The sequence below is a fragment of the Hyperolius riggenbachi genome, chromosome 7, assembly GCF_040937935.1.
Source record: "Hyperolius riggenbachi isolate aHypRig1 chromosome 7, aHypRig1.pri, whole genome shotgun sequence".
Lineage (NCBI taxonomy): Eukaryota > Metazoa > Chordata > Amphibia > Anura > Hyperoliidae > Hyperolius > Hyperolius riggenbachi.
In genome coordinates, this window is record NC_090652.1 from 274,055,628 (window position 1) to 274,070,564 (window position 14,937).

Sequence of the window (14,937 nt, forward strand, 5' to 3'; positions counted from 1 at the left end):
GCCCGTGTGTTAACAGAGCGCACATAAAAAAAAGCAATCACCGCTCTCTAATGTATATTTCCCTCCTTACATACTGATGATGGAGGAGATGGATTCTGGTCTCTTGAGGAGGGATTTTTTATTATTATTATGGCATTGAACATGAGATTCATGTGGATGTCACCAGGACAGGCTTCCTGTCACTCTTACTTTAAATATTTATGGCGATGTTCAAGTCACTTTAAGCTGCCTAAGAAGAAAAAAAAAAGGTTTGCAGGCAATTAGTAGGGCATGTCACTGTCAGGCTGTTGCTGGAAAGATCTACTGAGTGCCAAAGAAGCAGGTCAGTGACAGAATTTAAAGGAACAATCCATTTTTTAAAAATTATAGGACAACCGAGGTGACATGTGACATGATGAGATAGACATGTGTATGTACAGTGCCAAGCACACAAATAACTAGGCTGTGTTCCTTTTTTTTCTCTGCCTGAAAGAGTTAAACATCAGGTATGCAACTGACAGTTTCTGTCCAGATTGGGACCGGGTCAGATTGGGTCAGACTATAGTATAACCCTCACTTATAAGTAATTACAGCCATAAAACACTTTCCTGTAAGTAAATGGCTTCAAATAGCAGGAAAGAGATTAAACAGTCAATAATTCATAGATTTAAGCTCTGGTATCCATCAATTAAGGTGCCATTGAGCAGAGACAATGAAACAGTAAAAAACTTAAAACCTAATTTTAAATATAAAATAAAACTGTGGGATATCTAAAAAAAAAAATACATTTGTAGGAGAAGAGGATAGATACAATTGTTTTTCTCACCAGTTTATGCTCACACTGGCAAATGCAGACGGGCATGCGATTGGAACGTAGCGCACATGATCGCACGCCATCTGCATTGCCGTGCATTGAGAGTGAATGGGTCAGTGTTGTATTGTGCCCAATTCATGCAGCAATGCGATATCACATCCTGCTACACAGCACAAAAAGCCTGTTTAAACAGTGCTTAAACAGGGTTTCTGGAAAGGTCACAAAGACACGGGCCTTGGGCGGCTGCAGACCAATTGGGCACCTAAACATGAAAGAGGGGTTGCGACATATGAAAGAGGAGGCTGAAAATGGGGAGCAACAGATGAAAAAGGAAAATGATGCTCAGGGGAACTGTTCATGAATGAGAGGGGTTATAGTACATGGATGACACACATGGAAGAGGGGGCTGCACATGGAATGGGAGGGGCGCTGCTGCACATGGAAGGGAAACCACAAAACTCTTGGCTAGAGGCAAAAATCCGGCCTTGGACAGTACAGTCTATGCACTTTTGATGTTCTTGCATATGGCACACCATGGACTTGATTCACTAAACCGTGATAACTCAAATATCACACCTTATGAAAATATATCACACTTTATCAAAGTTATCACACCTTATGAAAAGATATCACACCTTATCAAAGTTATCACACCTTATGAAAATATATCACACCTTATCAAAGTTATCACACCTTATGAAAATATATCACACCTTATCAAGTTATCACACCTTATGAAAATATATCACACCTTATCAAAGTTATCACACCGTATCAAAGTTATCACACCTTATCAAAGTTATCACACCTTATGAAAAGATATCACACCTTATCAAAGTTATCACACCTTATGAAAATATATCACACCTTATCAAAGTTATCACACCGTATCAAAGTTATCACACCTTATCAAAGTTATCACACCTTATGAAAAGATATCACACCTTATGAAAATATATCACACCTTATCAAAGTTATCACACCTTATGAAAATATATCACACCTTATCAAAGTTATCACACCTTATCAAAGTTATCACACCTTATGAAAAGATACACCTTATCAAAGTTATCACACCTTATGAAAATATATCACACCTTATCAAAGTTATCACACCTTATGAAAATATATCACACCTTATCAAGTTATCACACCTTATGAAAATATATCACACCTTATCAAAGTTATCACACCTTATCAAAGTTATCACACCTTATCAAAGTTATCACACCTTATGAAAAGATATCACACCTTATCAAAGTTAACATGCCTTATTGGCGTAGCATAGCGAGCGCTGCAAACCCTCAGGGGCTCAGTCGGACGAGTGGACGAGTGCCATTGGCAATTAGCAGTCATAAGTTTGTAGCGCTCGCTATGCTACTCTGATAAGGCATGTTAACTTTGATAAGGTGTGATAACTTTGATAACGTGTGATATCTTTTCATAAGGTGTGATATCTTTGATAAGGTGTGATATATGAGTTATCACAGTTTAGTGAATCAAGCCCCATGGGGGGTTTGCGCGTGTAAAGGATTACGCTGCGTGATAAACGAAGGTTTGCGCATGATCACACGCGTGAAACATGCAGACCTTCGTTTACACGCGAGTGTAATCCTTTACGCGGCAAAGATTCGCGGGCGGCAGATCACGTGATAACTGCTGCGCTACCAGTTATCACGCTTTTGTGAATCAAGCTCCATATGTGTTGCTGAAATGCACACGGCAATGCGCATAGTGTGAACAAGGCCTGATTGCTGTTGCAAAAGATCTTTTCTTGTGTAATGTTAAACGTTACTTTTTACAGTTTCAGTCAGTGCTGGTCGTAATGGAAAAATCTACGCTTACGGATCATTACGCGTAATTTTACGCTATTATGCATTACGCAATTACGGTTATGGCGTAGGAAATTATCTACGGTTCATCACTGTAATTACGCGTTAACTTATGCAGTTACGCGTAAGGATACCGTAATGTAGGCGCTTACACTACGATGTTACGCGTAGTGGCGTAATACCCATTAATGCGTATTTTTTGACGCATACGGACGATGTGTACGCAATGGCCATCAATGTGACAGCTATTGCGTACACATCATTAGTATGCGTCAAAACGTACGCTTATATACTGAAGGGCGGGAGAAGATACTATTGGTTGCTTAGGATGTTTGCTGACCTTGCTAGGGAGCACAGCTCCCATTTTTTGCTTTCATGATTATGCACTTGTAGATAGCTGCGTATACTTTTGACTATGCACTTTGCACCCTAAGCACTTTATTATTATAGCCCTGACGATGGCTCTCTTTTAAGGAGCCGAAACATGTCGGTTAGGTGGAGGGTTTTTTCTATGTAGAAGTTACTCAGCATACAATACTTCAGTGCCTAGTATTGGGATAGATAAGGTTTGACTATATATTTAATTAGTCTTCCTTAACCTACACTCTTTTGTCCTTAAACTACCCAACTAGGTTTATGTGAATTTGATCATGAACATTAGATTGAAACAAAGTTTTTTAATGTAATAAAATTAAAAGTTATATTTTAGGTGGTCTTGTTTAAGGTCTGCGAAGTGTGTGAAATTTAATAAATCAGATTTGTGTAATGTGCTTAGGATGTTGACTGATTGGCTACTCTTAGAAAAGGGGAGTTTTTACGTTAGTAATTACGCGTAAAATTACGTGTAAGCCTTCGTAAAATTACGCATACCTAGAAATTACGGTAGACAGCGTAATTACGATACCACTTAACTGCTTACGCGTAAATAATTACGCTTAAGACTATAAGTTACGCGGAGCGCTTACGCGTAAATTTACATTGAATTACGATGCGTAATTACGCTCATGCGTAATTTCGGCCCAGCACTGGTTTCGGTTTGCAGCCAGCATTGTTATTATTATAAAACGTTGAAGACATCACCATTTTACTTAATTGCATCCATAGCAACTGCATGCCATTTGAGAACCAGACTTCCCTGAATAATTATCTCCCGACACATGGAAATGGCTTTCAGCCTGTTTCAAGGGTGAAAAAAAGGGACAACATTTTCTTTGAACAATAATCGCACTATAATTATAGAACATCCCTTCTGTATTGCTAGCTGAACAATAATGCATTTACTTCATGACGTACTACTGATTTTTCTCCATTAAGGTAGCCAGAGGAACTGCCCCATATTAGGTAGCCAGATGCAGCCCCCCCCAAGGATAGGAAGCCGGATGTGACCCCCGTGTAACCCCCCCCCCCCCTAGTGTAGGTAGCCAAATGTAGCCTTCTCAGTATAGGCAACCAGATATAACCCCTCCCCACGGGTAGGTACCCAGATGTACCCCCCCACCCAAACAATTGGAAGCCAGAAGTTCCCTAAGTATTAGGTAGTCAGAAGCAGATTGCCCCCAGTATAGTTAGGTAGGATCCCAAAAATTAGGTAGACTATAAACTATGCAGAATTAAAAAAGTTAATGGTGCCTGTACTCCCTGACGTTGCTTAAAGTGAATAGGAACCGCATTTAAAAAAATGAGACAGATACTTACCCAAGGAGAGGGAAGGCTCTGGGTCCTATAGAGCCATCCCGTTCCTCTCCTGGTCCCCTCGATCCAGTGCTGGCTCGCCCGGTAGCAGTATTTCACTAATTTAGTCAAATACTGCTTTACCCGGCCGAATGAGGCTTCAGAAGTCTTCTGGGAGCCCGAGTGCTCCTGAAGAAGGGCGGCCCTGTACTGCGCCTGCACAAGCACGCTCTCTTGCACGCTCACGCCTGTGCAGTATAGAGCCGCTCGTGTTCGGGAGGACACGGTTCCCGAAGACTTCCAAATACCCTTTCGGCGGGGGATTGATACGGGGGGAGCCAGCACAGGATGGAGAGCACCGAGAGAGGAGACGGAAGGCTCTATATGACCCAGAGCCTTCCCTCTCCTTAGGTAAGTAATTGCTTCATTTTTTTAAAAAATGTGGTTCCCATTCACTTTAATGAATACCCAATGTGTTTTTTTTTTTGGGGGGGGGGGGGGGGCAGTTGGGACAACGAGGCATGTTCTCTGCCTCATGACATGCCTCTGTGTCCCCACACTGTCACTCTCTGCCCCCCCCCCCCCCCCCCCCCACACACACACACACACACACACACTGCTATAGCCCCCCTAGATTAGCAACACTATTTGTCACTATCTCGGAGGTAAACATTGAGGAGAGGAATGTCCTGTTTAAAACGCCCACCAGGGACATCCCTGCAGGGTTTCCGGAGATGCCATTGGGCAGCTCTCTCTCCCTGGCCATGCCCCCTGCCTCTTCCCCGCCTCTCTGCACGCTGTGAATGAGAGAATGAATCTCTCATTCCAGCATCGTGACTCAGAGGTCAGGAAAGTGAAAGTGGGCCATTGCCCTGATCCGCACAGCTACCCGAATTAGGTAACCTAGTTTTTTTTTTTTTAATTCATGAGCCCACCTCGGGTTCTCTTTAAAGCTGCTTGATTACAAATGCCACAAAGCCTCTAAAGATGCAGGGCATGAGAAACATTTGTTAGGCCAGCCACTGCTGCCACCCTGCCGCACAGCTGCACCGCAATCTATCTCCATTCATGCGCTGACCTGTTGTATGAAGTGAATAGCCAATTTTAATAAAGCTGTTTTAAAGGACAACTGAAGTGAGAAGAATATGGGGGCTGCCATATTTATTCCTTTTAAACAACACCAGTTGCCTGGCAGCCCTGCTGATCTATTTGGCTGCAGTAGTGTCTGAATCACACCAGAAACAAGCATGCAGCTAATCTCGTCAGATCTGACAATAATGTCAGAAACACCTGCTCTGCTGCATGCTTGTTCGGTGGCTAAAAGCATTAGAGGCAGAGGATCAGCAGGACAGCCAGGACACTGGTATTACTTAAAAGGGAATAAATAAGGCAGCCTACAATTTAAAATATGTGCAAACATATGCAAATAAGATGTATGTTTTTTCCAGAGTAAAGTGAGCCATAAATTACTTTTCCCCTATGTTGCTGTCACTTACAGTAGGTAGTAGAAATCTTATCTGTTGTAAGCGACAAGTTTTGGACTAGTCCATCTCTTCATGGGGGATTTTCATGGATTTATTTTCAAAAGCACTTAGTGAATGGCATTTGCTCTGTCCAACTGCCAAAAAACTGTAGCCAGCAGGGAAGCTGGAGAGCATCATTGTTTAAATCCTTTCTACGGAATATGTTTATAAAGAATAAAAGCCTTGCTGAGAATCCCCATGAAGAGATGGACTAATCCAAAACCTGTCACTTCTGTCTGATTTCTGCTACCTACTGTAAGTGACAGCAACATAGGAGAATAGTAATTTATGGCTCATTTTACTCTGGAAAAAAAACGTCTTATTTGTTTATGTTTGCACATATTTTAAATTGTTCAATTTTTCACCATAGTGCAACAACAAGTAGTGCCTGACCATTAACTCTTTTTTACTTTTGGATACAACTGTACTGACTAACCTATAGGTCCTGAGCACGCGTACGTACAAAAAGGGCGCCCGGACAAAAAGGGCGCGGGGTGTAAACGCTAATTAACAATTAATCAGTAATAGCGTTTATAAAAAATAGTGTGCTATATCTTGTTTACAAATAATGTTTAACAAATGTATAAATCATTAAATAATGTTTATGAAATCGGCAATTGTGAAAACTTTAATCTTCCCTGTTTCAAAAGTGAAACTTATAATTATGTTTATTAAAATAACGATAATATATGATTAATTTTTATAATTGTATATTATTGTGAATAACCTTCATTTATGGTTTGTTCTTATAATAAAATCTGAAAATATTCTTTATAACGATGATATAAATATAACTATGTTCGTAATAAGTGTTGTAAAACATTAGTAAATATTACTAAAATTGTAGTAAAACTATACCTAAGCCTACTCTTACACAGAACCCTCCCTGTACCTATCCCTAACCCCTAGACCCCCCTGGTGATGCCTAAACCTAAGACCCCCCTGGTGGTGCCTAAACCTAAGACCCTCCTGGTGGAGCCTAAACCTAAGACCCCCCTGGTGGTGCCTAACCCTAACCACCCCCCTGGTGATTTATATTGTAATGTTACTATACCTAACCCTACTCTCACACAGAACCCTCCCTGTACCTATCCCTAACCCCTAGACCCCCCTGGTGGTGCCTAAACCTAAGACCCCCCTGGTGGTGCCTAAACCTAAGACCCCCCTGGTGGTGCCTAAACCTAAGACCCCCCTGGTGGTGCCTAAACCTAAGACCCACCTGGTGGTGCCTAAACCTAAGACCCCCCTGGTGGTGCCTAAACCTAAGACTCCCCTGGTGGTGCCTAAACCTAAGACTCCCCTGGTGGTGCCTAAACCTAAGACCCCCCTGGTGGTGCCTAAACCTAAGACCCCCCTGGTGGTGCCTAAACCTAAGACCCCCCTGGTGGTGCCTAAACCTAAGACCCCCCTGGTGGTGCCTAAACCTAAGACCCCCCTGGTGGTGCCTAAACCTAAGACCCCCCTGGTGGTGCCTAAACCTAAGACTCCCCTGGTGGTGCCTAAACCTAAGACTCCCCTGGTGGTGCCTAAACCTAAGACTCCCCTGGTGGTGCCTAAACCTAAGACCCCCCTGGTGATGCCTAACCCTAACCACCCCCCTTAGTCATCGCTTTATTATGTGGATAATAATGTTTTACAAATTGTGACTCCAAAAAATATATTGCAATTTACATTACGTACTGATCGCTTTATTTTGTGAATAATGTTTTAAAAACAGTAAGGGATAAAACTTTAAATAATGTTTTAATTAGTTAAATAGGATAAATATGTTTAGTATTTTTATAAACGTTATTCGGCACGGGTGTATTTTATAAATGTAAATCACCACAAGCTCAGTTATAAATCATTAAACATCTCCGGGCGCCGTTTGTAAACTTTATTTAGCTCCGGCGCCCTTTTTTTCCTGCTCTGCGCCCATTAAACGTTATTTATTATGGGAGTCAATGGCGGCGCCCTTTTTGCCCACTAGCTGCCTGCGCCCTTTTTTCCCAGCTCCCTTGAGCAAACCTCTGTGCAAACTTAATAACTACCATCACAACCAACAATCTATCTAGTGGTTGATCTGGCCATACATTGAGTAATGTATGGTCACCTTTGCTGGTTCTCTTGTGTTTTTTACTCCTTTGTGTCCTCTGGCGGTCCAGATTACTTTGTGTTTACAGGTCTCTTTAAAGATTTTAGAGATTCTTTTCTGAACAGCTAACGTTGCTTTTAGCGGGATCTTTGGGAAAAAAAGGATTTTTAGCCTGATGCAGCAGCTCATCTTTGTAAGCTGAATATGATATCTGCACAGAGAAACCACACAAGCATTCAGCCTGCCCTCATTCACAAGCTGGAGATCATTTCACCAAAGAGTTCCCTGCAAAGTACAAGATTAAATATTATTAGCTGTGAGGTCAAACTGCTCATTCCTGTGACAGAGGCTAAACACGCCCCCTGACTGCATTACATTGTTATGTTCCCAGCTCACACTGTGCTCAGTCTACAGTTTCTTCCCTATGGATTCCACTGATGTAGTCAGCGTGAGAATGGCTGTCATAGGCACTGAACATAGCTTACTATGGAATCCAGTGATGTACCGGTAGTCAGTGTGCGTCATAGACACTGAGCATGACGTGCAGAGGCGTATCTAGATGGGTGCAGGCATGGCTCATGCCACGGGCGCCACAGTCCCAAGGGCACCATGCCTGCCCATGGGCTGCACCACCATGCCCTTCCCTATGCCTCCCCATCACTCAGAACTCAAGTCAGTTTAATCTGTTATCTGGCAAACATGGCTACTTAACTTACAGGATCTTCTCAAAAAATTAGCATATTGTGATAAAGTTCATTATTTTTTGTAATGTACTGATAAACATTAGACTTTCATATATTTTAGATTCAAATATACACAACTGAAGTAGTTCAAGCCTTTTATTGTTTTAGTATTGATGATTTTGGCATACAGCTCATGAAAACCCCAAATTCCTATCTCAAAAAATTAGCATATTTCATCTGACCAATAAAAGAAAAGTGTTTTTAAAACAAAAAAAGTCAACCTTCAAATAATTATGTTCAGTTATGCACTCAATACTTGGCCGGGAATCCTTTCGCAGAAATGACTGCTTCAATGCAGCGTGGCATGGAGGCAATCAGCCTGTGGCACTGCTCAGGTGTTATGGAGGCCCAGGATGCTTCGATAGCGGCCTTAAGCTCATCCAGAGTGTTGGGTCTTGCGTCTCTCAACTTTCTCTTCACAATATCCCACAGATTCTCTATGGGGTTCAGGTCAGGAGAGTTGGCAGGCCAATTGAGCACAGTAATACCATGGTCAGTAAACCATTTACCAGTGGTTTTGGCACTGTGAGCAGGTGCCAGGTCATGCTGAAAAATGAAATCTTCATCTCCATAAAGCTTTTCAGCAGATGGAAGCATGAAGTGCTCCAAAATCTCCTGATAGCTAGCTGCATTGACCCTGCCCTTGATAAAACACAGTGGACCAACACCAGCAGCTGACATGGCACCTCAGACCATTACTAACTGTAGGTACTTGACACTGGACTTCAGGCATTTTGGCATTTCCCTCTCCTCCGTCTTCCTCCAGACTCTGGCACCTTGATTTCCGAATGACATGTAAAAGTTGCTTTTATCCGAAAAAAGTACTTTGGACCACTGAGCAACAGTCCAGTGCTGCTTCTCTGTAGCCCAGGTCAGGCGCTTCTGACGCTGTTTCTGGTTCAAAAGTGTGTTCATGCTTCCATCTGCTGAAAAGCTTTATGGAGATGAAGATTTCATTTTTCAGCACGACCTGGCACCTGCTCACAGTGCCAAAACCACTGGTAAATGGTTTACTGACCATGGTATTACTGTGTTCAATTGGCCTGCCAACTCTCCTGACCTGAACCCCATAGAGAATCTGTGGGATATTGTGAAGAGAAAGTTGAGAGACGCAAGACCCAACACTCTGGATGAGCTTAAGGCCGCTTTCGAAGCATCCTGGGCCTCCATAACACCTGAGCAGTGCCACAGGCTGATTGCCTCCATGCCACGCCGCATTGAAGCAGTTATTTCTGCGAAAGGATTCCCGACCAAGTATTGAGTGCATAACTGAACATAATTATTTGAAGGTTGACTTTTTTGTTTTAACAACACTTTTCATTTATTGGTCAGATGAAATATGCTAATTTTTGAGATGGGAATTTGGGGTTTTCATGAGCTGTATGCCAAAATCATCAATATTAAAACAATAAAAGGCTTGAACTACTTCAGTTGTGTGTATTTGAATCTAAAATATATGAAAGTCTAATGTCTATCAGTACATTACAGAAAATAATGAACTTTATCACAATATGCTAATTTTTTGAGAAGATCCTGTATGTAGGGTGCACTTGACTTAGTGTTAGAAAAGAGGACAGAGAGAAAATAAAAAGAGATAGTTCCCAAAAAGTTACTTCAGCAGCATCCTGAACCAAAAAAACACAGACAACCATAACACATGCATGCAAGAAAGTATCCTGTTTTTAGAGGAAAAGGGGGCTCTGATGGGGGGGCACAATTTCAGTGTTTTCCATAGGCTCTTTATTACCCAGATACGCCCCTAATGACATGACTGTATAACGGGTGCTAGAAGAACAGCCGCCAGCCTCCTGGGAAGCCTTTCCCACCGCCCCCACATACTGTGCACACCAAGCGCTCTTGCAGCCAGTCACTGTCATGGTCCAACGTTGTCCGCATGCACGGCCTGCCAATCCAATGCCAAGGGCCACTGGTCATGCATGTGCTGCATTTGCACTGAATTTGAATTTTCAAAAAAAGCTGCATTCAAAAATTCTACAGTGATTCTTATTCACTTGAATGAAATTCCAAACAGAACAAGGGCTTTTGCTCGGATTTTCAGTGTGTATCAGCCCTGACACAGACACAGGCCAGAGAAAGAGTCGGATTTGTACTTTTTTACTGCCCACCGCCCACTATCACCAGCTGCCCCCAGACCGACGGCATCCTAAACTCCCCCCTAACGCAGCATGGATTAGATTGTAGGCTGCTCTGAGGACAGTTAGTGACATGATGGCAGGGATTACATTATAAGCTCCTCTGAGGACAGTTACTGACATGATGGCAGAGATTATATTATAAAATCCTTGGCGAGCAGCACATTTGGTGAATGACAGGCACCTCAGAGATCACAAGTGCCCAATCCCCCGAGTGCCAGATCCGGCTGTTGGTAGCCGCCCACCACTATGTACAAACTCTGTGCAGCAGGACGAATGTTCCTCAGGCTGACTCCTACTGCCACCCTGCTGCCTACAGCCCGCCCCTTGCTTTCCTGGTGCCCTACGCCATGGCCTTTGTGGCCTTGCCTGAAATCCGGACATGGCCAGAGACGAAAGAAGATTTAATGAGGCCCAAGGCAAGGTTGTAGATTTGGGGCCACCTTGTGGTCCTTTTGGTAAGATGAAGTGGAAAGAGGTCAAAGACGATGGCAGGTGTGCCCCCTGACATACACTAGGCCCCAAGCACTTGCTTAGGTTGCCTGGTGGACGATCCAGCTCTGATGCAGGCGGACACAGCTACCCTACCATTTTATTATCTAGTATTACCATGAGCTCTTTATACTGCTAAACGTATTTGAAAAAATAAAAACAATCTGCTTCTATAGCAGCAGGTATTCAGGGAACAAGCGCTGAATTAATTACGAGGACTATATTAGGGTGAATATGAAGATAATTCTACAAGGACAGGAGAAACGGGAGCAGATGGGACAGTAATAGATAAAAATAGTGCGAAGAAGGGACAGATGGGAGTGTTGAGGTTGAAACAAATTACCTTGCGCCGAGGAAGACCTAAATGGAGGGACAATTACCAGCTAAAAGGGCGCAGAAGATACAATCTGCTGAACAAATATTATTCTAGCCTGCCCATTGTAGTCACTGCTCGGAAGGTCAGATCATTTTAATCACGCACAGCGAGGCAACATGAGGAGTAATCGCTGCAAGAAGCAGGCACGGCTGCATACCAAGAGCGGCCTTTACATACTGATTATTGATGTAGCAGGCTTTCCCATCCAGGGCTTCTCTAATGGGAACCCTCTATGTACTGACTTCCAAAGCTTTGCCTACCACAGGCCCCAGACACAGTGACATAGCCACAGGGCAATGGCCCTCAGTGCACACTTTACACTGCTCCCCTCAGGCACCATATTTATTACAATAACAACACCTGCTTCCCAAGGACACTCTCTGTGTGATGGAGGAGGAGGACTAACCAGGGGAAGGGGAACAAATGGTTTTGATGACCACTACACAAAGCACGTAGAGTAAAAGTAGTAAAGAGCTTGGCACCGATGGGTGAATGCTTCAAAAACTTTCATCCCTAAAATACATCAGGTACAGGCAGAAAGGGAAGAAGGAGAGCCTGACAGCCGTTTCGCGGGGAATCCCCACTTGGTCAGAGGCTTTTTGACTTCTGATAAAGCAGGGTTTCTACATGAAACGGCTGTCAGGCTGTCCTTCTGCCTGTCCCTGATGTACTTTACGGATTAAAGTTTTTGAAGCATTAACCCATCTGTGCCCAGCTCTTTACTACTTTTAATACATTGGAACTTTTTATTGCTGTGAGCACGCTAGAGCTCAACAATCCAGTGTGAGTACTGTCAGTCTGCCTTGGGTGCCGGTCACACTCCTTATCTTCCGCTTTGATACGAAGCACATAGGGCAATGGACCTTTGCTGCTGAACAACTGCAGTAGCTGAAGGAGTCTTTAGATTGGCACTCTGGACCTGGGGCCCAGGAGTAGCAGTCAAAACCTCTACAACCCCTATGCCTACACCTCTACCCAGATGGACTGCTAGAACTGTATTCCTCAGAACTTCCTCTGCACTGGAAACAAATTTTTATAGAGAGAGAGTAGCATGAAGAGATAGTAGAATTTCCCCACTCAAATGTTGCCTGTCCTCCTAACCTTAAAGCTTCCCTTCCTGACACCAGCTTGGGCTGCCGGGGTGAATGGGAAAACCCCCGTGGAACCATTTGCACCTTTATAATTGGCGCTGCTGCAGCTCTCTTATGGAGCCTCGCCCAGCCTCCCTTTTCCAAGTTCAGACCTGCAGCGTGATGACTTGCAACAAACAAACCTGCAGATCAGCGTGGGACCCAGCGGGCAGAGCAGTGCATAGTAAGTGCCCCATGGACTTCATGTGTGGAAGTGACTCGCGCAGTTACTTACTGTGTGCTACTCTGCCAGCTGGATCCCGCTCTGATCTGCAGACCTGTCTTTCATCAGTCGCCACGCTGATCTGAAGGTCTGAAGTTACTGGTTCCAAATGTTTACTTCCGATCATCTATATGAATAATTGTTCGTAAATGAGTCAGGGGTGTTTAAAAAAATGATACATACCTGGGGCTTTCTTCAGTCCCCTCTAGGCTGATCGCTTCCTCCCACTCTGCCTGGATCCTCCGCAATTTGGCCCAGAAAGACCTTTGGGCTATGGCGTAATGTGCATGCATGGCCAAGCCACACACCCCCCATCGCACTCCTGTCGCACAGAATGCTCCAGTCCTGGTAGTGCAACGGGGGAGTGTGCGTTGCCGGCCTGTGATGTCTGGCCCTCACTGAAGGACTTTTTCTGGATCAAATTGCGGAGGATCCAGATGGCGCAGGAGGATGGCGGGGAAGCGATGAGTGTTGTCCGGATCATGAACGATTCGGATCTTTGATCCGAATCTATTTTATGAGTCGATCATCCGAATCATCAAAATGAGTGATTCGGATCACAAAAGGGGCGGGGCCAGGAGCGACACGCCCCCTCTCAGCGGGCAGCGGGGTCCTGGAAGCAGAGCAGGGATGGATCGCTCTGTTGGAGGGGAGGCAGCCTTGCAGCCAAAGGTAGATGAGAGAGAGGAGACATGGGTGCCACTGCCAGATATGTGTAGAGCACACATACTGGCTATAGTGCTGCTCATTATAGGCTGTCTGTTCCGTAGTGCTGCACAGTGATCACATTGGAAGCTTTTGGCTCAGCTCAGCACAGCTCAGTAACTTTGCAGGCACTGTGATTGCAGCGTAATATGATCCTCCTGCACTCTGCACTAAACAGCTGCACTTATCTTTGGGGAATGCTTTGGGGAATGCTTTCTTTCACTGTGCGACGTTTCCATTCAAGGTATACAGATGAACATATAGGTGAAATACATGTAAAGCATATGATTGCAGCATGTGGGTATTGTGTGCAAGCAAACATTTCTGCTCTCTGCTCGTCCCTCCTCCCTTCTCTGTCCACTCCCTGCCCTCTGACCATCTTCTCCCCTTCTCTGTGTGTCCACCCCCTGCCCGTCTCTGTCCACCCCCCTCCCCTTCTCCTGTCCACAGCAGGGAAAGACCTGTCCTGCTATTCATTTCACCCCCGAATGCTTCTGGTAGTAAAATGATCCGAGATTCGGATCAAAGATCCGGATCTCTTCAATGATCCGATTCGAATCATCCGGATCATTGAAAAGATCCGAACTTCCCATCTCTAGAAGCGATCAGCGCTGAGGGGGTGGAGGAAGCCCCAGGTATGTCTAATTTTTTTTTAAATTATCTCTCGACTTTTAAGAAGTTAATTATCTAAGTAAAAAATAAATGAATTGATAAATAAAAGACGTGACACATTATACACAGTGTTCAGTTTGATCTCTAATTGGATAGATATTCTCCGCTCATATGGACATGAGGTAAGAGATGCATATAGTCAGACGAGGGGCTGGGTAAAGGGTCTCAGGATGACGCACTGCTGTAAAATCACGGCCATCTGTTACATCTTTGTGTCAGTGTGATAGCATGGTCTGTCATTTGCAATCAGTTTTCACAGTTCTCATATCTTACACATAAGTGCCATGTACAGCACTACTTCTGAAAAACATGGGGGGGGGGGGAGGGAAGAGCTCCATAATGAAGGGGCGCACAGGACAATGCCAGTAAGACAGCAAATTATAATATCTCCTCTGTGCTGTTACATCATTTTCTTCCTTCTATTAATATGCCACTTCAAAATAAATGACAGGTTTTTTAAAACCTTTTAGATTGAAAGCTCACAACAAGGGCAGGGCTCTCCCACCCTTTTGTGTCTTGGATTTTGTTACACATTTATTCGTATTCATTT

The 14,937-nt window shown here is 43.9% G+C and overlaps 1 protein-coding gene across 2 annotated transcripts in view; it reads right to left on the bottom strand.

The window, feature by feature from the left end:
* Positions 1 to 14,937, bottom strand: part of KCNJ3 (potassium inwardly rectifying channel subfamily J member 3) — a 324,979-nt gene that overhangs the window by 225,919 nt on the left and 84,123 nt on the right. The window contains exon 3 of one of the 2 annotated variants that reach the window (XM_068245764.1): positions 152 to 229. The exons of the other annotated variant lie outside the window; for it this stretch is intronic. Coding sequence (XP_068101865.1) covers positions 216 to 229 — 14 coding nt within the window. The 3' untranslated portion in view covers positions 152 to 215. Of the gene's footprint in view, positions 1 to 151; positions 230 to 14,937 lie in introns of those variants that run through there. 2 annotated transcript variants of the gene reach the window in all.